The sequence below is a fragment of the Cygnus atratus genome, chromosome Z (assembly GCF_013377495.2).
Source record: "Cygnus atratus isolate AKBS03 ecotype Queensland, Australia chromosome Z, CAtr_DNAZoo_HiC_assembly, whole genome shotgun sequence".
Lineage (NCBI taxonomy): Eukaryota > Metazoa > Chordata > Aves > Anseriformes > Anatidae > Cygnus > Cygnus atratus.
The window spans coordinates 35,027,969-35,052,293 of record NC_066396.1 but is presented as its reverse complement, the minus strand read 5'-3'; the positions used below and the strand labels follow the sequence as shown (position 1 = coordinate 35,052,293).

The window sequence follows — 24,325 nt, the reverse complement described above, 5'->3', positions numbered from 1 at the left end:
CATACATACAGCAGTGTTTTATAACCTAGCTAATGAGTAATTGGACTGGTGACATTGGGACTGAGACCCTGAAGTGTCAGGCATAATAGAGCAGGATATTTTTTCCCCTGCAAGGTTTTTGAGAGTAAAAGGTAGTAAAAGAACTGTTAAGACAGAGGAAAAAAGGACACCCCTATCAGAAATTTATTGGAGAAATACAGGTTTTAATTGGATCAGTGAACTACAAATGGCTATAAATGCTGTGTGATGCAGATAGATAAGTAAAGAGAGAAAACAAAATAACTTTGAATGTTTTTTATTGTCAGTAACCAAGGAATCTAGCTTGGGCAAGTTAATGTTGAATGTAATTTTCTTTAAGACAATATTGTTAAGGTAACTCTTTTTTGATATGGATGGAGTGTGTATGGGAGTGTGTTAATTGTTTGGAAGATGCAAGAGAATTCACAACGCTTCAGTATGTCTGCGGCCATAGGAGCTAAGCACCCTTCCCCCACCTTAGCCCCTGTGTAATCATTGATTGCATCTAAATGTATAGAGATATCTTTTCCTGGCAGCTCTGGTAGTTACAGTAGATTGTTAATCTGTGAATGATCAGAATAAGCCTGTATGTCTCAGAAATCTCCATGCAAATTACATCTAAATGTGTGCCGTAGATTTATTAGTAGCAGTTTGAAGTGCAGAGGTCTTCTTCTACACTAAAAACATAAGTCTGTTACACATTTAAAAAGTCCCATTCAATATTTGCTTTTCTGTGACTATAGTTAGCCTCTCTCAAGTAAACCTATGTAGGTTTTGAAATCATTTTTGAAATGGAGGGGAGATTTTAATGAGGTGTATTATATAAGCAAATTTTAGATCTCTGCATGGGACTGGCATCTTAGCTTCACTGCTTTGAAGTAATTCCTTCTTTTGCAAAAGAGAGAATTACGTATATTTTGGGCACCACGGTATGAGAACGACATAAACTATTAGAGAGCATCCAAAGGAGGGCTACAAAAATGGTGAAGGGTCTATAGGGCAAAACGTATGAGGAGGAGCTGAGGTCCCTTGGTTTGTTCAGCCCAAGGCTGAGGGGAGGCCTCATGGCAGCCTGCAGCTCCCTCACAAGGGGAGCGGAGGGGCAGGCGCTGAGTTCTGCTCTCTGGGGACAGCGACTGGACCCGAGGGAACGGCATGGGGCTGGGACAGGGGAGGGTCAGGCTGGGTGTTAGGAAAAGGTTCTGCACCCAGAGGGTGGTTGGGCACTGGGACAGGCTCCCCAGGGCAGTGGTCATGGCACTGAGCCTGCTGGAGTTCAAGAAGTGTTTGGACAATGCCCTCAGACACTTGGTCTGATTTTTGGGTAGTCCTGTGTGGAGCCAGGAGTTGGACTTGATGATACTTGTGCATCCCTTCCAACTTGGGATATTCTGTGGTTCTATGGTACATGTTTGACAGATACAGAATGCTAAGAAATGAAGTGTTAGGCCCAGATATTGGCAAAAATGAAAGAAGAAAAGTAAAGTTACAAGATGTATTATGAGACAGACCTATTCTTCTACCATAATTTTACCCTATTTTAGGAAAACATCAAATCCATGACTCCTTTCTAATGTAATGGAATTGCACATTATGAGAGCTCCAACAGGGAAACTTGTGAATAACTTTTGGATACCTTGGGGGGAGGGGAAAGAGATCTGCAGTATTCATTTTTATATGTTTTCATTTCCTTGTTTTATGCTTTGTTTTAATTAAGCTGATGTGCTGTTTTGGGAAGTCATCACTAGTAACATTTTCCTTCAGGCCAGTGATTCAAAATCAGAAAATTTGTGGAACACTTAGAGAATCCTTGTCTTTGCACTTTTTTTTTTTTTCTTTTTATCCTAGAGGAAATAGAGCAATTCTTTCAAACACTTTAGTTGTATTCGTCTTCATGGAAAAACAGAATATGTTATTATTGAATAAGCATTGCTCAGGGATACTGATATATGTTTTTGAAAGAAAATTAATCCCTACTTAAAAGAATGAGCAATACTTTAAATGTTAGAAGGCTGTTTGTTACTGTGGAATACCCTTATGGCTCTCACAACAAATTTGTACAAGAGGGGAGAAAGATGTTAATATGTGTTTTCTGTTTCTTTTTCCAGGCCATCCGCTGTACACTGGTAAATTGCACATGTGAATGTTTTCAGCCAGGAAAGATTAACCTGAGAACCTGTGATCAGTGTAAACATGGCTGGGTGGCACATGGTAAGAAATGTCTGTTCTGGGTTTGTCTTTTCTGTTCTGTCCATCTTTCTCAGTCTCTGTAAATACTAAGAGCTGGAGTGCCACAGACAGTAGTGATACCTGTTCATCTGTGCAGGTATGTAGGTGCAGTCTGGGTCTGTGCAAGTACGTGGTTTTTTTGTAATGATTTCTAGGATGGAAACGTGAGGGTCGATTACTTGGGCAATAGGTGCCACAGGAGTTCAGCAGCTTGTGTACAGCTCAAAAATATATTCTAGCCTCCAGGAAGTAACGTGGTTCTAGCAGGCCTTAGCAGAAAGGCAAAAGGTTTATCACATAGTTGCACAGCAGAGTTTATATTGCAAATAAGTGTCAGCCAATAGGTTGCTGAGACTGATGGAAATTCAAACATATCAATGTCAACCTTTCAGAACTTGAATATCAGAGTGAAATCGGTGTATCCTATTTGGCTCATTAACAGTATGCACACATGATCAGTGTGTTGAACATCTCTTCCCCATGTTTAAGTAGGTGAAGAAAGAATAGAAGGATCAGAATCCCCAGATTTTATAAGGCATCAAACTATACTTGCAGGCCTTCCTTTTTGTGTAATTTTTTTTTTTTACTTTTTTTTATGGGAAGAAAAAGTAAAATATTTTTTTAAATTATTTTGTGCATTTGACTTCATTTTTCTTGACAGTCTGGATTAAGATATATATGAGACAGAAAGACAGAGCTGAATAAACAATTACATGGCAAAGGAGAATACCTAAGATGGGGAGAAAAACAAAAAAACAAACAAAAAACAAACAAACAAAAAAACCAGGAAGACTATGCTTACAGAAGAAATTGAAGATTTCTTCTCATGGTCCAGGCTATTGACATCTAAGCAAGCACAATCTTCATTCTCCACTTCCAGCAGACAATCAGTGTGTTATACTTTCTGAATTTTATTTTATTTTATTTTATTTATTTTATTTTATTTTATTTTAGTGAGACATGGGTTGGAAGCTTAGTACCTCAAACATGCACTTGATCTCTACTTACTTAGTGCATGATTGTGTGTATTTCTGCCTGAGACTGCTGACTTATTGCAAGTGTGAATGCTCAGCAAATTCAACAGAAAAGAATGCCAGAGAAGTTTTTAAAACATTCACATACCTGGAAAAAAAAAAAAAACACAAAAAAACAGGAATGTAGGTATGATTCAGTCCTGTGTCACTTGATAATAGTATGTACATCCTGCCTAACAATAGCATGATGCCACTGATATGGTAGTTGGTTGCAGATGTATTATGTACTCGATTGTCTAGAGACAATCCCTATTTTCACTCCTCTTAATTCCTGGAAAAATATCTTCAGCCACAATATAACCAGACTGACATTTCTTGGAAGGATCACTAAACCTCACAAAATTCTGAAGTTCAGGCATACTTCAGGTTTTGTGTAGAATCAGCATCTGAGGTTTTGCTGATCCATGGTAGGGAAGACTCATCTAGCTATTTTCCAGGGTGTCTTCCTGTTGAGTAATAGAAAGAAGGAGTCTAGCACTTGGAATCTCACATATGGGTATCCCACTTCTTGTTTTTAATCAATACATCTTATAAGTGTGATCAGATTTTTCTGATAAATACTTTTATGTGAGGTTGTTGAGTTTAAAATCAGAATGTAAAAGTAATCTGAGATAACCACAGGGCTCTGTTTTACAAGTCCAGAAACTAGAAAGGTGAATGTTATAATCATGGAGGCATCACCTTCTCCTGTACCTGAGTACTTAACATTCCATGTAGAAAACTTAATACAGCTATATATTATTACTGAGTCTTTGTTTTACTACTGCACTGAGCAAAGAATGCTCTGATTTTTTTTTTTTTTTTTAGTACACTTTGTATACATTCATCTGGAGTATTTACATTTTATGGCAGAGCAAGACTAGTCAGATGTATGTTTCATATATGTTCTCAAGGCACAGGCTTATAAATTACTTCCTGGAGACTGTGATGCATCTGCTTCAATCTTTGATCTTAACTTTTTTTTCCAGAATTTTGACAGCTACATTCAGTAGACTGAACAATTCATTGCACTGTAGCACCTGGATTTTAAAATGACTGAATCAGGGTGCTGTTCAGAAGTGATTTTCTTTAAACTGTTGGCACTGTACTTTCAGAAGTTGCTCCTTGAATGAAAATATTATTTTCTGTTGCTTTAATTAAGGGTTTCCTTCAGATTTTTATTAATGAATTTCAACTCAAATGCTTAGCATATGGTGTAGTGCTTTACTGAATGTAATCATCAAAGAATAGGTGTTTCCAACAGGAAGTACCATGCTTATTCAGTTCTAATAACCTAGAATCATAATTGACTCAGTTGATCAAAAATGGCCTAGAACTCCAGTCTTCTCATGCATTACTTGACTAATCTGTGCAGAGTTAATACATGTTAACAATTGCCTTTTAAAATGTTGAAATTTTTGGAGTGGACAAGAAAAGGCATAAAGCCACCACAGTATTATTACACTTAGCAGCTGCTGTCCTGTTTTATTGTTGTTGCTGTTATTTTCCTGCTTCCTTCATCTTTATCATGTTTTTCTTTGCTCACCTGAAATGAGCTGCACACGTCTTGAAAGGAATACTTGCCTGCAAGTTCAATTTTTATCTGTTTGAAGGTGCCAAAGTAGGATGTCTGTATTTGAGCAGACTCATCAGAGAAGTTTTTTTTTGTGTGTGTGTCAAAGTGATTCTGTTGGCAAAAGTTCAGCTTATCGAGTTTTTACCATGCACCCCTCTATGATAGTGGTAATCCTACCACCACCATTTTTAAGGCTGAAGCCCAAAACTGCATGGAGTATCATAGCATTCCCTAGAACTGCTGTACATAATGGGGAATAGGTTATTATTAGTGTGAAACTATAGATATTTTGAGGGATTTGGATGAATAGACTGTTCTAATTTGTTTCCATATGAATCCTGGGCTTCATATATTCAGTTTGGAAGGAGATTTATTTTCTAAAACAAAAGCTGAATGGTTTAAACTTGAGAAGCCATTTCCTAGATCTCAACTTTTATGCTTATTTCCTTTTTTTTTTTTTTTCTAATTGTTAAGGTACTTGGTATAGCCCTTACAGTGAAACAAAAATCCTATTAAAATATTAATAGTTGTTTGTTTTCCTTTTTTAGTAAAATTGATTTTAACATGTGCAATTGCTGTTTTGTGGCCTTTAAATAATGTAGAAGTAAGATAGTAAGATGACTACCAAAAAAAAAAAAAAAAGAGAGAGACTTTCTTGAATATTTGGACTGGCTTCTTCTGATATTTTTGTTATATTACAAGTACCACATTTTATGGAGATGGTAATGATGCTTCACTGGCTTTGGCACAAAAAATCACGTAAACTTTATTAGAATCAATGAAGAAAACCAACACTTGCCACTCACTTTCCAGACGTATCTTACCTTATGAGGAAAGAAATTTAGCAAGTCTTCAGTATAAAGATGTTGATTTCACTTTGTGTGCTTGTCATTTGTGTCAGCATGACTACTGTGCTACTAGCAGAAATACTATTGTACATGGATCAAAAGACCCAATGCAATATCAATTTGAAGTAGTCTACCTTTTTTTTTCTTCAACCACTTTAATAAGCTGTGTTGAGGTGAAATACATCATAGCACTCTAAAACTACTATGACATTCATTCTGTTTCTTTTGTTTCGATATCTCAGACTTTGCAGAGACTTAAAAAAAAAGATAATTTGACTAAACTTGTCTGAAATTACTAGTGTATTGTTTCAAAGAGAGTTAGAAAATTAAAAATGCTAGTTCTATATCATACCCTCAAACTGATCACTGATAAAACTCAAATCAGACATCAGACAGCAGCAATATGTCTTTTACATCTTTTTGATATATTATGCATTCTTGGACTATCTGAATTTCACATTGTTCAATCTGTTCTACCAAAGAAGTATCCTGTGAACATTTTTATTGTCCTCCTCCCTTCTTCTCCCGGTGATCACTCTAGTGCTCTTTGTCCCAGAGTTCTCTAGCAATCTTTGCTGTCTTTTCCTCTGCATCATGCCGATCAGCACAGCTCAAGGAGGGCTACATATTCAAGTACTCCTTAGTACCTCTATGAGTACCTCAGAGTATGAACTCTGAGTATGAGAGTATGAAGAGAAGTATGAACAGAGTATGGTTCCATCTCCAGTCAGGCAGTTGGCCAGGCCGTTTTCTCAAATACCTTTGAGATTAGGTTCCTTGAAGTTTAGATAGAATATACGTTAGGAAATTTCATCACACAGAGCAAATCCATTACTCCTTTCCATCTTAAAACCTCATACCCAGTGAATGCTTATGCTCAGAGACTCACCATGTAGGTTACTTTTGTCTTGTGAAGGAAGGTTTCTGCTTCCACTATTTGTATAATGCATGCACTAGCTTGCTGTAAATGAGACTAACAACAAAAAGAATGACCACCCAAAAACGGAGAATGCTCTGTTGTAAAACCCAAATGTATGATATGACTGTGAGTTCTTCTTTCCAAATGACTGAGTGGTGATTTCTACATGGTAAATTGTGAAGTTATCAGGTAAAAGAAAGGTGAAGTAAAAGAAAAGGAAAGGAAGGAAAGGAGCAAATAAATATAGAGTAAGAAGAATTCTGTGGATATGTTAAAAATTCCATCCCTCCCTTACCCTGAACTTGCTGAATGGGCTTAATCTAGGAAGAAAGCTTAGATTTTAAATGTGAGCTACATGGCAGTGGAAGAGGAGCACTATGTTGAAATAAGAATGAGCAGGGTTTCTATATTTCTCACAGTCCAAAACTGTCAAGTGATAGAAATCCAGGTTTGGGAAGTCCAAGGTCATCTCTAACAAAACAAAGCAAAACAAACAAACAAACAAAATCAAAACATGTTACAGATCTTAGAGTCTCTCTAAACGCTGGCAGAACTGCCATGTTATTCTTTACTTTAAAATTGGGATAATAGAATATAAACACTAAAAAGGGAAAGTGGAAATATAATCCTACTATTACAATTTAGTGGTAAAATAAAGGGTTATTTTTGTATTGTTTCATAATATTTAAAAGAGTCACAACTTCTGCATAACAAACATACTTGTTTCTTTGTTTTCAGCTAAGTTAATTCTTTAAAATGCTTTAAAAAGACTTGAGAGCATTATAGCTTTATCTTCTTCAGTTACATAGAGATTTTTGGCAAAGAAATTATCTCAATTCATTGATAGCAAAGGCCAACTCTTCATGACTTTATAAGTAAAACTATTTTAGGTCTAGTCTGGCTTTTCCTGTATTTTACCGACAAAAACCTTTTAAACCATGTTATAACTTCCTTTTGACCCTGAAGGATGAGACATATTTTTCATTACTCAGTTGCTTCCAGGAACTTTACCTGATTCATTACTGGTAAGCTCTTTTTGTAAGTCCCTCCTGCTTGTGTCTTTCCTTTTCCTTCCTTTCATCAGCAATTCCCAAAGTGGTCAGTAAAGCATGGAGAAGATGCAATCTATTATCTTGTGGGTACTCTGACCCAGTATCTGGTTTTAAAGCCTGCCACATTGATAGGAATGATGTGATGCAGGGTTTGCCTTGGGTTAGTCTGAGATCATCTTTAATGCAAGTTGAGCTGAGGTAAAAACAAAAGAAAATAGCCAAGCACTAGGGCATCCAAGACAAATAATATTGTTTCAAAGGTCTGTCATGGAATCACAGAATCATAGAACAGCTTGGTTGGAAGGGACCTTCAAGGTCATTTTGTTCCAACTCCACTGCCACGGGCAGGAATGCCACCCACTAGATCAGGTTGCCCAGGGCCTTGTCCAACCTGGGCTTGAATACCTTCAGGGATGGGGCATCCACAGTTTTTCTGGGCAAAAGAGATACAAGTGACAGATACAAGCGACATAAAGGAAATAATTGCCCCAAGATCGAATAAAAATACTTTCTTTTCTATCTTTGTATCCAGTTGATACTTGCATAACTACATGGTCAAGGGTTTAGTCCTCATGGAAATTTACCTTTCTGCAGGTGCTGAGGAAGGCTTTTTCTGTGGGAAGACCACAGTCTCTGAAACTTGTATGTTCACACACACTTTGGATTTCTCAGGGGGATCCATTCAGATTTAAAATATTTTTTTTTCTTCTTCCTTGCCACTCTCAGGATGTCATAAAGCTTGACTCAATCAGGAAGAGGTTAGGTCTTCCTCTCATGACTCTACTGGCTCACAGGTTTGAAAACGTTAATATCCCTTGGATGTGGTCAGACGAGATTACCCCAACCAGACGTTAAACAGTCAGCTAAGGACTGCTCCAAAGCCAAGTAAGCCTTAAACAGACTGTGACCCATTCTGAAGCATGGTGCCCTTTCCTTCTGAGTTGGGCTATATTCACACCGCCCTGTCTCATGTGAAAAAGAGCTCTCAAGTGAAGCTCTCAAGCCCTTTCTCATCATGAGTATTTTATTGTATGAAAATCTTAAATGTCTAATAACACTCTATTCTCATGGAACAGGGATTAAAACCACCAGATGCTCGTTGGCAATTCTTGTTTGCAACCAGACAGTCCGCTTTGTGTTAGCAACTGATTTGGAGGTGACTTATCTTGGCCCCATTTTGGAAGAATACCATGAAATTTTTTACAGTGTCTACATATCTACATACAAGATTTATATACATGTAGAAAGATTTCTTGTACAAAAGCACAATTCTTCTGCTATGAATCTCAACTTCTGTCTGTATGATTGGCGGGCATCATGTCTTCTTGCTCTGTATAACTGCATTTAGCACTTTTCTGCAGGTATACTTTACAGGAAAGTGGCTACAAAAATAAGCAATTCTCTGTAATGGTTAAAAAAGAGTTGTCAGTATTTCTGCTTTTGCTCTCTCTTTCGTGGGTGAGTTTTATAATTTTTTTTTTCTAGACATTTCATGTATGTGTTAAGTGGCTCAGATAGCCACAAAGTTTGGGGCAAGAATAACTTATTTCTAGAACAGTGTTTTAGGAAACAATCAGAAATCTGTTTATCATAGATACAAATTTTCTCTGCCCATGTCAATTCTCTTCCTGATAATATAAACTGAAAACATAATCTTCATTATCCAGATCTTCATTATCCATCTCCATTGTTGCCTAACATTTTGCAGTCCTGCTCAAGTTGCTTCCCTGTACATAAATTTCCCAGTCTCTGAAATAGACATAAGGCCACTTTTATAGCTATAATCTACCTAGACTAGCTATACAATGCCCAGAGAGGTTTAGACTGGGAATGTTACAAAAAAGCAAGATATTCTTATTTGGAGCCCATCATTATTGAAATTATTTTTTACAGAGTAGGTTTCATCTCCTTTAGTGCACCCAATAACATAGGCTAAAATGCTAGGAGATAACTTGGATAACTTGCCCTCTCTCCCTAAGGAGAGAATCCAGTAAGGAAAAAAATAGACTTTCTATATGCAAAATAGAGTGAAGGCAAGAGAAACGATGATTTTTATTAGCACTTGGAATCCCTCTTCCCAGACATAGTAGAGGCTGCTTTTTGAAAAGGTAGTCAGTAAAACCCTTATATTGCCCCTTAAGTGTTATGATAAGAAGTTCACTACATAGCATAACATCAGCACAGGAGCAAAAAAGTGTCTGGAACTAGATGGCTGATTCCCATATGATCAGGATAAATCCCATAAGACCTGAGGGTACAAATCACCAGCAGATTTCTGGGGCAGCAATGGCGACGTTTCTTCTGTGATATGCATCCACAAGTCTTCAGGATATATAGGTCATAGTACCTGCATACTTGTCTCTTTTAACACCTATGCTGCTGCACATGAACTGCTGTGATGTACTAACCACTTTATCATTTTATTACACTTTATTACATCATAAACTTTTATATCTTCTTAACGATCCTACAAGAAGCTTAATTGTTTATAGGAACATCTTAATTAACTAGAGTTCAGTAGGTTAAGCAGAACACAAATTGAAAGAGCTCTAAATGAAACAAACCCTACCACTCCATTCTATATAGCTTCATAAGGTTAACATGGGACTTGACTGGAAGAATAAAAAGTTCATACTGCTTTCAGATGTTACAAAGTAATGATGATACCATGGGTAACTTTACCTCAGCTTTCTGTTTTGCAAATGTGAAATTCAAAAGAATTGTATTTATTTATTTATTTATTACTTCCCAGGAAGAATTTTGGCTTTAGCTGTAGCACCATTATGAGGAAACTTGTCTCAGGTTATTTAACAGTATTACGTTACTATCCCATTTCCATCTGGATTTTAGAAATGGAAAACATAATGTAAGAATTTATAATATGAGTCTCAAAGACTTGTCTAATTATATTCTAACTGTTTACAAACAAATTTTCTGAAAGATATTTAACAGGAGCTTTGTGAAATGTTTGCAGCACATGAATTTTATGGCAGTCCTTTGCAAGTGTCTTATTTGGTTGAGGGGTGGTGGTGGTGGCTGTATGAACCTGTCTTCCAAGAATCTGAACATCTTCAGCTGTCATCAACTTAGGGACAGGAAGTTTTCCTCAGAAAACTGAGGGGGTTTAGCACACATGAGAAAGCATCTCATAGTCTTGAACCCATGAGCCACCACAGGGTTAAGCATCACCATGGTCTTGTCTTGCCTTTGTGAAATGATGCTTCAGTACTCCATCCTAACAGAGTGGTGTTAACAGGTGGTCAGTGCCTGCTGCATTTTCATCACAATTTTCAAGGCTGCATAAAAGGTAGAGTAAGTGTCCTGAAGAAGTGGTGGAATATCCCTCACTGTAAATATTGAACCTTCAAACTGACAAATCTAGAGCCCTAGATAACCTGATTTAAGGCCTTGCTTTCAATAGAAGGCTGCACCAGGAAATCTCCAGAAATCCCTTCCAATCTATACTTTTCTGTGAACTTATGAATCACACAATGTAATTTGAGGTGCAGCTGAATTAAGATGGAAATCCTCCAGATTCACCCCACAAATCCATAACTACCAACTAGGCTGCTGTCTCACTGTATACAGTATGTCAGTCAGATGGTGTTAGTCCCAGTAAAATACATGTTGGCATCAATTTCACCATTTTTAAGGGGAGAGAATATCTTTACGAAGGTGCTAATGGCTTATAGGAAAGAGGCATTAGATTTCGAAGACTAGGAGATAGGAAAGATTGAAGGTGAATGACTAGCCAATATAATAGAAGGGTACTGTCAATCCATGTGTCAAGGGGCAAGAGTGGGGCTGCCCAGCAAGAGGGCCTGAACCAGGAGCCAAGGACAAATCCAGCACAGGCCATGTCTGCACTAATGGACACAGTCCCCCAGGGTCTGATCCAGGAGGGCAGAACAATGAAGAGGGTATATTACCAGCCTCAGGCATGGTGAAGGGAACAAGTCATAGAATCACAGAATCATAGAATCATAGAATATCCCAAGTTGGAAGGGACCCATAAGGATCATCGAGTCCAACTCCTGGCACCACACAGGGCTACCTAAAAATTCAGACAATGTGACTAAGTGCACACTTAAACTCCAACAGGCTTGGTGCAGTGACTACTTCCCTGAGGAGCCTGTTCCAGTGTGCAACAACCCTCTCAGTGAAGAACCTCTTCCTGATGTCTAGCCTAAACCTCCCCTGCCTCAGCTTGACACCATTCCCGCGGGTCCTGTCACTGGTGACTAAAGACAATAGATCGGCACCTTCCCCTCCACTCCCCCTCGTTGTAGACCGTGATGAGGTCTCCCCTCAGTCTCCTCTTTTCCAGGCTGAGCAGGCCCAGTCACCTCAGACGCTCCTCATATGTCTTCCCCTCTAGGCTCTTCACCATCTTTGTAGCCCTTCTCTGGACACTCTACAACAGCTTTACGTCCTTTTTGTACTGTGGTGCCCAGAACTGCACACAGTTCTTGAGGTGAGGCCGCGCCAGCGCAGAGTAGAGCGGGACAATCACTTCCCTCGACCAACTAGCAATGCCGTGCTTGATGTACCCCAGGATGCGGTTGGCCCTCCTGGGTGCCAGGGCACACTGCTGGCTCATATTCAACTTGCTGTCAACCATAACCCTCAGATCCCTCTCTGCAGGGGTGCGCTCCAGCGTCTCGTCGCCCTGTCTGTACTGATAGCCAGGGTTGCCCCATCCCAGGTGCAGGACCCGGCACTTGCTCTGGTTCAACTTCATGTGGTTGGTGATTGCCCAGCTCTCCAATTTGTCCAGATCTCTCTGCAAGGCCTTTCCACCCTCATCCGAGTCCACAACTCCTCCATGTTTAGTGTCATCAGCAAATTTGCTCAAACCACCTTCTATTCCTACATCCAAACCATTTATAAAAACATTGAAGGGGACTGGCCCTAAAATGGAGCCTTGGGGGACCCCACTAGTGACAGTCTGCCAGCCTGATGCAGCCCCATTTACCACAACCCTTTGAGCCCTGCCCCTCAGTCAATTGCTCACCCATTGTATGATGTTTTTTTTAGCTGTATGCTGGACATTTTATCCAGTAGGATCCTATGGGAAACTGTGTCAAAAGCTTTACTGAAATCCAAAAAGATCACGTCAGCTGGTTTCCCTTGATTGACTAAATGGGTGATCTTATCATAAAATGAAATCAAATTTGTTAAACAGGACCTACCCCTCGTGAACCATTGGGACTGCATTGTCCCCCAGGTGCGCTTCAATAACTTCAAGGATAATCTTCTCCATAATTTTACCAGGCACTTACGTGAGACTGACAGGCCTGTAATTGCCAGGGTCTTCTTTCTTGCCCTTCTTGAAAATTGGTACAACATTTGCCAGCTTCCAGTCTACTGGGACCTCTCCAGATTCCCAAGACCATTGGAAAATATTTGAGAGAGGTCCCATGATGGTGTCAGCCAGCTCTCTAAGCACCCTGGGATGAATCCCACCTGGACCCATGGACTTGTATGGGTCCAGGTGGAGCAGCAAATCCCGCACACGTTCAGGGTCGGTTGCAAGCTTATCATTTCCACCGTCATGGTCCTCCAGCTCAGGGCACCCTGGGTCCCGAAGCCCATCATCAGCATTGAAGATGGAGGCAAAGAAGGCATTAAACGTCTCTGCTTTGCCTATGTCCTTTTCTGTGAGGTGACCTTCCCCATCAAGTAGCGGACCCCTTTTTCTGTTCACATATCTAAAAAAAAACTTTTTATTGTCTCCCACAGACCTGGCCAGCTTCAACTCTAGTTGGGCTTTGGCCACACAAATTTTCTCCTTACAAACACGAACAGTGTCGCTGTATTTCTTCCACGTTGCCTCACCCTGCTTCCAGCAGCCATACATTTTCTTTTTTTGCCTAAGCTCCAGAAGATCCCTGATCAGCCAGGCCAGCCTTCTGCTCCACCTGCTTGACTTCCGATATTTTGGAATTGCCTGATCCTCTGCTTTTAGGATTTTTAAGTCAGGCCAAGGGTCCTTGCAGGGGCTTCAGCCAGGAACAAAAAAGGTTATGTCACAGACAGGGCTGGAGACCACACTGCAATTTGGGTCTGAGTATCATCCAGAAGTCAGACAGGCGCATTTGTGGTGTAGCTTAGGTAGACAGCGAAGAGCCTGAGTATAAGTAGTGGTTCTGGACCAATGGACTGAGGTTGCAAGGTAATGTCTAGAAAGGATGGCCAGTCCAGTGAAGGCCACTTGTTGCACTATGCATTACTCAGTAGTTGCTGTCTCTAGCAGAGTTTTGTCAACAGATGATGTCAACAAACACAAAAGCAACTGTATGCTGGGACCTTCCCATCATTCATCTATATCAGGTGAAGCATCAGTTCTGAAATCCTCCTTTACACAAGCACAAATGCATACTCTGACACGAAAGCACAGCAAGATCCAAATCCTGCAGAAGAGAAGAGGATGTGTCTCATCTTCCTTATCATGGTCTACAGAGTCGGTTGTCTCATTTATGAAGTATGACCATGCGGGTAGTGTTTGGTAGCCCAGATGTTTGTCTGAGAACATGGAATGACATGGTCCTGTATTGCTTGTTCCTTTGAACACACTAGCTATCAATAAGGAAAAGTGGGAAAAAGCCTTCTACTGTATTTATGTACTTAAGAGTCAGTTCTGTGTTTAAAAAATGGTTATGCAATGTAGAAGTTAGGAGAAAGTTTTGTGTTTTTTTTTTTCTTTTTTTTCTGCAGTCATGTTTTCTACTATTGAAGATTTATTTATTTATTCATTTATATTTTTTTCTGTGTTTATAGAAAGAAAACATAAAAAAACCCACCTGTTTGGCTTGCAGGAATTGGCCAAGGAGGCTGTTTTCCTGACAGGCCAAAAGTGACCAGCATAGGGCCCCTTTAAAAAAAAAACAAAACACTCTTTTTTTTTTCCCCTATTTCATGTGAGCATTGGCAGAAACTCTGACAAGCAGTTCTTCATACTTTATTATGCTCTTGTCTGGCAGAATCTCTGTCAGGCAAAAACCTTGTCAGCGGAAAACCTGTCGTAGGATCAGAGGAGACAAAAACAGGTGTCACAGAGGCAGTCAAAACTGAAGGAAAAAAAAGATTAGGCTAAAGAGAGAAAGGCAGACAATTACATTAATGCCATTGCTTTTATCTTATAGATGTGTGTTATTATCTCGGGGTGCTGAGTGCGCAATTGCCTCAAAGAAAAGTAGACAGGAGACAAGGGGAAACTTGATAGTTATTAACTGAAGAGGCAGTGTGTCAAAGCTGGATGGGGTTCAAAGTTTTGCAAAGGGATAAAAAAACTGCAGACAGCAAGCAATGTCTGTGAACAAACTGTGGTTCTGCTTTCGGCTACATAAACCTAGTAGCAATCTAAATGTTTCAGCTTGGAATCAGATCATAGATGAAAAAAGTTAATGAAAGATTTCATTCAGACTTTTTTAATAACATTTATTTTGTGTACATGTAACTGAAGTGCTGGGGATTTTTTTGGTTTGTTACAAAAATGTTGTTAGAGCATGAGACATGGTGAGGCGTGAAGACATTTATCAGTTCGGTTGCTGTGTTGTTGGGGTTTGAAACACCTATAATCAACACACGTTTAATTTTAAAATGCTATTACATATCCTTTTACTAAGTGTGAACATCTGTACATGCAAGCTGTAAATTAGGAGATCACATATGTGTTGGTCTGTCAGAGACTAAATGCATTTGGCAAGTGGTTTCCATTATTAGCATTTAAATACAGTAAAACACAGGGAAAAGTTATTTTTGCCTATGAATCAGAATATGAATTGCTTCCTCACCTTCCATGATCTTTTGAAATCTAGTGGCTTAGTGAATTTTCCTCTTCAATATGGATAAGGTTGTGAAAGGAATGAAGACAGGAGCAAAAGGAAAATCACCAAAGGATGCCATGCTTGTATTTATGCTGTAATACTCTTGTATTTATGCCCAGACTGATCAGAAAGTTCACCCACCCTTATAAATGTTAATGCTCCATCCTCTCTGTGCTTGTGCCAAGGGGTGAATGGGATAATTTCCTACACCATAAAAATATTTGAGTCACTCAGTAGATACTGGCAAATTTTCTTGTCCTTGATCACCTTCTAAGCATGACATTTCTGAGGAGCAATTTCTTTTTTTTTGACTTAGGAAATGTACTGCAGTACACAATGTGGCAGGTGGTATTAAATCTGCATCCTGAGGGAGGCTAGCTTAGACCTACCCCTTATGACTGCAGTAGTCTGCATGTCCCTCCAGCATTTCAGTCAATCCTAGGCTACCTTCTGTTCTTGAAAGAATTTGCTAGTTGTTTCTCTGTAGCAGGAAAATAAGAAGAAAATCTTCTGAAAAATGTAAAGGTGTTCATGTTCACCGGTAAAACCAACAGCAAACTACAGTGCCCCACATTGCTGTTAATAATACTGTATCTGTTCTACCATACTCAGCATGCTGTTGTTGCAACAGTATTTTGGAAACTTTTTATGCTGGTATTGCATATTTGATTTATCAATTTCAGTTTCTCTTGCTGCAGAAATTTGCCCAGTTATTTAGATAAAAAATGTCTGGAATAATCTCAGTCATTGGTTGGACACAAACTACAGAAAATTTCTTTTTCATTTTCCTATTGATCCTTGAACAAATCTAGTTATCTGGAAATATGATGATGTTTTAAAAACTATTTATTGTCATGTGTATGTGTGCCCATCCAACTGTGTCTGTCTTTGGTAGATTAGAGAACTGGCTTGAGAGCATGCCTTGAGAGCATGCCTCAAGGCCGCACCTTGAGTACTGTGTTCAGTTTTGGGCCCCTCACTACAGGAAGGACATGGACGTGCTCGAGTGAGTCCAGAGAAGGGCGACCAAGCTGGTGAGGGGTCTGGAGAACAAGTCTTACGAGGAGCGGCTGAGGGAGCTGGGCTTGTTCAGCCTGGAGAAGAGGAGGCTCAGGGGCGACCTTATCGCTCTCTACCGTTACCTTAAAGGAGGCTGTAGAGAGGTGGGGGTTGGTCTGTTCTCCCACGTGCCTGGTGACAGGATGAGGGGGAATGGGCTAAAGTTGCGTCAGGGGAGTTTTAGGTTGGATGTTAGGAAGTACTTCTTTACCGAAAGGGTTATTAAGCATTGGAACGGGCTGCCCAGGGAGGTGGTGGAGTCACCATCCCTGGAGGTCTTTAAAAGACGTTTAGATGTAGAGCTTAGCGATATGGTTTAGTAGAATACTTAGTGTTAGGTCGGAGGTTGGACTCGATGATCTTGAGGTCTCTTCCAACCTAGAAATCTGTGTCTGTGTCTGTGTCTGTGTCATGCAAGAGTGGGAATATTGCTGAGCGCAAGTTTGGAGCTGAAATGTAGTGAGATTCATAATGATCAGTGCATTGTAACCTACTGACTGGAATCTCTTATGTGGTGCTCTGAGGTACACAGCCAGGCAAATCAGCTGAGAATAAGGATTTTCTCCTAGGAGAAATTCCTAGGACTAGACTTTTTCAACTGTCCAGAAAACCTGAATATTCATCTAGGATCAGGAAATTAGAAAGAACTACATGGATTTACAACTCCAAATACATTTAAACTAGGATATTTAAAATTCTCTTATATTCAGTAAAAGCAAAATATCATGCTTTTACGTATTCAAAGAACAGTATGAGAGCTTAAAAGTACAAAATTTTTCAGTGTCTGCTTGTATTTCTTTTACTTAACAAAAATAGAAACCACTCAGAAGCACGACTTTTAATTTGGATGACCTTCTTCACTACAAATTGAGAAATATGGGGTCCTAGGTCAATGAGTAAATTTGCATAGCTGAACCTATGAATTGCTCACAGTATAGATAGAATGAAAGCATTTTTCTTAATGTTTTATCTTTTGAAAAGTTGAATGAGTTCTTTAGCCTTACTTTATCTTCTCCACTTAATTTCCTTTGAATTGCACAGTGTCCAAAAACTCCAGTAAAATATGGTGAAGTAGGTCCCTCCTCCCTGCTTTACTACAGCTAAAAAAAAAAAAAAAAAAAAAAAAGAACAAAAATTGTTTATCAATCTATTACAAATAGTCCCAAAACTTTTGCTGGCATTTTGTATAATAAGGAAAATATAGGCAGTAATGTGAAGATTGACACTGTATCAGTTTCAAAGTTATCTTTACATTTCAAATTATACTGAGTCTGTGTAAAATCTGGGAACTTAGTTTACTGTTGAAGAAAGTAAAGAATGGATAATCTAAATATTAGAAAGAACCTAGCATTCATTTGCAGGTGCATGACATGCAACTCCTTTAATGTAATTTTCTCTTCAATTTTGTACGTTCACACCGCTGATAAGTATATTTGCCTATTTTTATTATTATTATTATTATTATTATTTTTAAGTAGCTAACTCAGGTGCTTAAAATAATTGGGACAATAGTCATATGAAGTGTTGCGTGGTTCTAAGTATCATCTGTCCTATATATCCTTATTTCTTCCTGAAAAAGGAATCACAGGCAAGCTGAATTCTCAATCGGATGAGCTAGCCTTTTGCTACCTGGATTTTCTCTGCACTCAGAAAACTAGACACTCTCCTTTCAGCTGCCAAGAGTGACTACAAAGAAACCACCAACTCCAGCAACAACTACAAAACTAAAATGCATTGAAACCCTTAAGACAGGAATATTCAATCCTTCTAGATCTTTTGGGTTATTTGGGTGTGTAAAATTTGCAAAAATTTGAGTGTCGATAGCAGAGCACCAAGAACAAGGTGTAAACAGGAGGGATCTGCTTCCATTTTTACAGCAACATATAGAAAACCTAAGCACTGCGTGCACTGCTTGCAACGTATGAATGTGTGGGTACATAAGGATGTAGCCCCAAAGAACATCTCATTGGGTCTTCTGTGTCTTCTCAGAATTGCCGTCTGCAGCAATAAAATTACGATAAGAGCTTAACACTTCAATGCAGAAAGAAAGGTTTTCACCTTGTGATGGCAAGAGGCTAGGAAGGGTCCTGAAAAGAATCCTAAATAGATAGGCATCTTCTAAAATCAGTGATTAATACTGATCATTTAAGGATTATGGTGCGTGCTCAATACTTCAGAGTTGGGTAGAAAAATAGAAATGAAAGGTTACTAATTCCTACACTAATTATCCAATTATAAATTTTTGTGTGTTGAAGGCAATCTGCTTTAACCACTTTATGACCCTTTTTGCCCCCCTTTTCTTTTATTGGTTAAAATTTCTGAAACAAATGTTTCAAATTTAGGGATCACTAGGGAAATACTGCTCTGCTGTAAGCTGTTATAGTAAAACAAAAGGAACTTTTTTGGCTGTTCCACAAAAAGAAAAAAAGAAAGAAAAGAAAAAGATTATTCTGCAGGCATATGATTTTAAGTTTCATCAGGTCTTTCCTTCCTGTATCAGTGCACAGCTTTCTGCTCACATGAAAATAAAAAATATCAGACTATTGGGGCAGTGCTAAAAATTGAATCAGGCCGTTGAAAGGTAGCTGCCTCAATTGAAGCACCTAGCTGAACCCATCATAGTAATTTTCTGCAAAAATTGTGCAGGTTACGAGCAAAAAGTCACAAACATGGTAAGACTTTTCTGGGTGAAGTTTTGAGGCCACTGAAAACTTAAGTATGAGTAATACCTCATGCTGCACCCAGAAGGGACTTACAATGAACAGTTCATGATGTTCAATCAGTGATATCTTCTTAATAAGGACATGTCTGTTTATGTATTTTTTCGGGTATAATAAAACTCATTCTTATATATAGCATGTTTCATCTTGAAGTCTCCTAAGCACTTATGAAATCATACACTGCTGCAGATAATTTTGAATTTACTCACCTATGAAACACAGCACTGATCATTAGCATATAGGAACCGAACCAATAGTTTAGGACAGGAAGTCATGAGGAATGCCTTATCTACATTAAATTAGATGGGCAATTCAGGACAACAGAATGGAACTGTCTAGTCTGAGATTTGACAAGAAGGCTGAAGATAATACTCTTTTCCTATCAGAAAGAGTAATGAATTTAGGTCCTTTATTTTTATCTCTTACCTGAAAGAGCATGTGTCTAACAATAGAAAAGGCCTCTTGAATCTAACTAAAACACTGTCATTAGTTTAAAGATTCAGATTATACCAGAGAAGAAATTAATTAGGAGTACTGTGGAAAGTAACCTCTATCTGTCAACTCTTAGCAATTTCCTTAATATATATATATATATTATTTTATTATTTATTATTTATTATATATTATTTATATATGCATATATAAAGTTATATATTACAGATTATTCAAATTAAAGTTTAAAATCGCATTCTCTTGACATCTGCAAGGGGTTTCAATAATCATTGATCCATAAGAACTTCTAATTTCTCTACACATTAAACTATTTTTATTTTTTTTTTGTCTGTTGTATGAAGACTGTCTTTATTTTGCAAACATTCTGGGACATGCCCATGCAAAAATATATGCTTTGTTGTGTTGTAAATTATACACTTCAGTGCATACTCAGACTTGTACTTTAAAAGAATAGAATGTACTTCTTTTATTTGTTTATTATGTAATTTGCAGAAGAAAGCCAGAAATCAAAACTGGAGATCATTTCACTGTCACTTGGAATATTAATCCAGCACAGGACTAATGCTTTTTATTTTTTGTGTGTGTGTGTACATCTTTTGAGAAGTAGAAGACGTTAGATAATATTGCTTGAAAACAGATGTTTTAGATAAATTCAATAGTACAGGACATCCTGTAAAAATTTCTGTCTGTTGTTCAACCGGTGTGCTTAGTCACTTAGATGGACCTTTTCTATTGTTTCTTTTTTCTTTTCTATTCCATCTTGACCTCTTTTTAAGCTATTATTCTTAGAGTGGTCACATTACATGAAGTGGGTAATTGTCCATAGAGTTTTGTAACCTCATTCTAGCTATTAATTTTATAATCCACTCAATGGTCTTTACATAAAGACATCTTGCAGTTGCTCTGACATGGGCCAAATTAAAATAGCCATCTTAGAAATGTTAAGCAAGTCAGTTTTCCTCTTCTGGTGAAAGAACTTGCTTTTCCTCACTGTAGGCATAGGGTTTTCTGTTAAGTAAAAAGAAACAATCACCCCAGTACCTACACATACACATCCTCACAAATACACCTCAATCTACACAGTAACAAAATTAACTTTCTAGTTGTTTTTCCTGAGTACTTTGAAGACACATCTGTTACAGTAATAGCAAAATAACCATGTTACAAAAACTAGCATACAAACAGGAAAAAAAAAAAAAAGCTGTAGAAAAGTATTTGACCTGTTTATACTTCAATCAAATCCTATTCATTAGAACTCGTAAATAAATCTGTCCCATATCATGAAGCCTGTATAGCTGAAGTGCTTTGGAAGAAGAGCTATTAGAAGAAAAATCCCACCCTTCACATTCTGCAATATAAATGTCCTGTGGAGAGACACAGGGCTGCAGTCCCTAGGCTTGCCAATTCCTTATCTTTTTTGAATTTTAAATTAATATTTAAAGCTATTTATTCAAAGTTGACTTAACCACTAGAATAGGAAAGATCAGACAAATCAGTTGTAAGAAATAAAGTATGAGGAAACCAGAACTCTTTGACAAAGTATTCCTTGGAGTAAATGTGTTGAATGAAGCCAGCGAGTAAATGATAAGGGCCTTTGCGCTTTGGATGTAAGAAAGCAATTTATCAGGAGTACATGAACTCTCCAGCGACCATAAGCCAAGAAGAAACCAAAGTACAGGAGAAGTCCCTATAAGATTATTTTAAATGCTCAGAAAGTTTCATTTTAAAAAAGCAGTCAGAAGCTTAGGTGCTGCAACATGCTCCATGAAATGGAAAAGGAAATTAAATATAAACATTGATACAAAATGTGGTGTGTGATGTCATATACAATTCCATACCTTTTAACTTCATAAGGGGATAAAAGTTGCCTGCATCCTGTAGACTTCCCCTCCTCTCATCTTTAAATTATTAGTGTTGTGAATAATATGAAATTCACACTAAAGGATAAAACAAACCAAAGTGTACTACTTAGTTGCTGGTTTAAGTAGCAGTGAATTCATTATAGACTGCATGGTAACTTATAGGGCTGATTTTTAACATGTTTAAAAGGCTGTGGTTCAGGGTGTATCTGTTTTCATTTGTACTATAGAAGGTAAGTCTCAAATCTTTAACAGTCCCTGTCAGTTCTGTGTAGCTTCAGTCTTAGCCTTCAGCTGATCATTAATTTTCTGTAATTTCTTTTGAAGTTACAAGTATTATGGTCTCTGGGGCTCAGCTAAGAATGCTTCTGTTCTATGAATTAAAGTTAATTATGACCCTTGGAAAAAGGAACTGTTTTAGAGTGCATCAGCAGTAAAGAATCATCCAGGTGTTACTTCTGTTGAAAATAAGTGCATCTGCCAAATTTGATGTGTTTAGATAATTCTTTGGGATTGTTTTCTTTCCTTTCTGCTAGCTTTCCTCTTACATGTAATGCCTTTTCTTTCAGCTTTGGACAAGCTTAGTACTCAGCACCTCTACCACCCAACCCAAGTGGAGATTGTGCAGTCCAACGTTGTGTTCGACATCAGCAGCTTGATGCTCTACGGTACCCAGGCTGTGCCTGTGAGACTGAAGATACTACTTGATCGACTCTTCAGTGTACTGAAGCAAGAGGAGGTGTTGCATATTCTACATGGCTTAGGCTGGACACTTCGAGACTATGTTCGAGGCTACATCCTTCAGGTAGGAAATAAAGCAAAACATGTTTACGAACATAATTAACTGACATTTTTGGTACAGAACTATTTGACTGTGCACCCAAAGAAGTAGAAAGATATTGAGATATTTAATGTGCATGTGTTGAAGAATAACGATGGTGTTGGCAAAATAAAATATTCAATTTTTACCTAAGCTGAAAAAATGCAGTCTCCTTAGTACTGTAGTATGCATTTGTACTTGCTTATGCATATTGTAGGAAATACCTCAAATACTGCAAATACTGAGGCTAGCTAACAGCAAGCCTGACTTGGTCATCTAAGGCAACTGGCATGTTTTCAAGGGCTACAGTTCAACTTAAGAAAGTGAGATCCTAATCAGCAGTTCTTTCAGCTTTTCTTTCCTTCTTTAGCATGATGCCGAATACAGGGTAGGTGAAATGGGGATGGTGATCATGGTTTTGTTGGCAGGTATCCTTATAATGTAAGGTATCAACAAGAAAGTCCTGTTTATATGGCCATTTTTAGATGGTAGCTTTATTAAATAAAGTTTTACAGATGGACTGGTTAAAGTAAGGAAAGCAAACAAAACTCCAAATAAGTAAACAAAAGATGGCCAAGCTTGCTTTAAGAATATGGCCAGGAATACATATAGTTGCTTATCTGAAAAATAACATTATCTGTTGTGATCATAAGTGAATTATTACATTTCACAAGACTGTTTCTGATTGAGAATCCAATACTAAATGTTTCTGAGTACTCTTAATTGCTACTGACTTTGTGGGAACTCTGCATCTTCTAGAAGTCATCCAGTTGTTGAAGCAGGCATGTCTGAGATCTTTAAAAGTTCTACTGATTTATGTCTTTACTTTCTTAAACAATGATAGTTTGCATGACATTATACAGAAAATATGTTAACCTTTATTCCATCACTGAGGAATTCTGACTGTATTTTTTAATTCCTCTACAATTTTCTTTCCTTTGTGTGCAAGAAGTAAATTACCTTTACCTCATTATATGGAAACATTCATATTCCTTGGTCTGAAATATTTTCTTAAATGTTCTATAGTCATTTTTTTCAGAAAAGTGTTTTGAATTGTAGAACATTCCTAGAGAAGAGCAATAGAAAGGCCGCTATTATGGTAATGAGATCCTGTTATTCTTATTAAGATATCTACAAACATTGATTTCTTTAAGTGTTTTAAGAATCTCTCAGGCATCAGCATCTATTTTGTAAAGGCTAAATGTTATACATTTATACACTACGTATAAAACATTTTTTTCTTTCTGTTTCTGGAATAGAACTTGTAAGTATATATACATTATATTTGTACAGGTATAAATAGATAACTATAGGTGGTTGTACAATATATATGCATGGATATGTATACATGGATATTAGATATAATGTATAATTTTTATACATATGTGATAGATATGTATAGAAATAAGTATTCTTATTGGACTATGTGCATATTGCATCATGTTTTAGATTCCTGGATTCTGAACTCTGCTGACCAAGAGGGGTGAAATGATTTGCAAAGGAATCCATGTGTGGGGGGAAAAAAAAAAAAAAAGAAAGCATCATTTCCGAGACATAATATTAGAAAACTGCTGTTTAGTAAGTGCAGCGAATGATTAGGCATAACAAACTACAGGTGCAGAATTTAATATGTCTTATAGACAAGACTGACATCAGTAGTTTTCTTGCTTTAAAGGTTATGGAATCGGTCCTATATTGATTTTTTTTTAATTATCTGTTTGAATAATCTTAATACATGCAAGAATGGCTGGTAATATAATTACAGAGAGGTTGATACAGTCAGATGGTGACCTGTGCATCTGAGCAGTGTAAAAGTCTATAATACGCCATTAGGCCAGAGTTCAGTTTATCTGGCTAAAACTCACTGTAGCCCTGAAGGCATGAATTTTACCATCACAACATTCAACAGCAATGAATGAATATTATGTCA

General features: G+C 37.8%; 1 protein-coding gene across 18 annotated transcripts in view; it reads left to right on the top strand.

Annotated features, from left to right (window-relative positions):
* The window catches only part of BNC2 (basonuclin 2), a 354,372-nt gene that overhangs the window by 223,129 nt on the left and 106,918 nt on the right, over positions 1-24,325 (top strand). For 17 of the 18 annotated variants that reach the window (XM_035558579.2, XM_050716583.1, XM_050716585.1 and 14 more), the window contains 2 exons: positions 2,127-2,229; positions 22,145-22,380. In XM_035558579.2, coding sequence (XP_035414472.1) covers positions 2,127-2,229; positions 22,145-22,380 — 339 coding nt within the window. Of the gene's footprint in view, positions 1-2,126; positions 2,230-8,405; positions 8,541-22,144; positions 22,381-24,325 lie in introns of those variants that run through there. The other variant, XM_035558594.2, reaches the window with a different exon arrangement.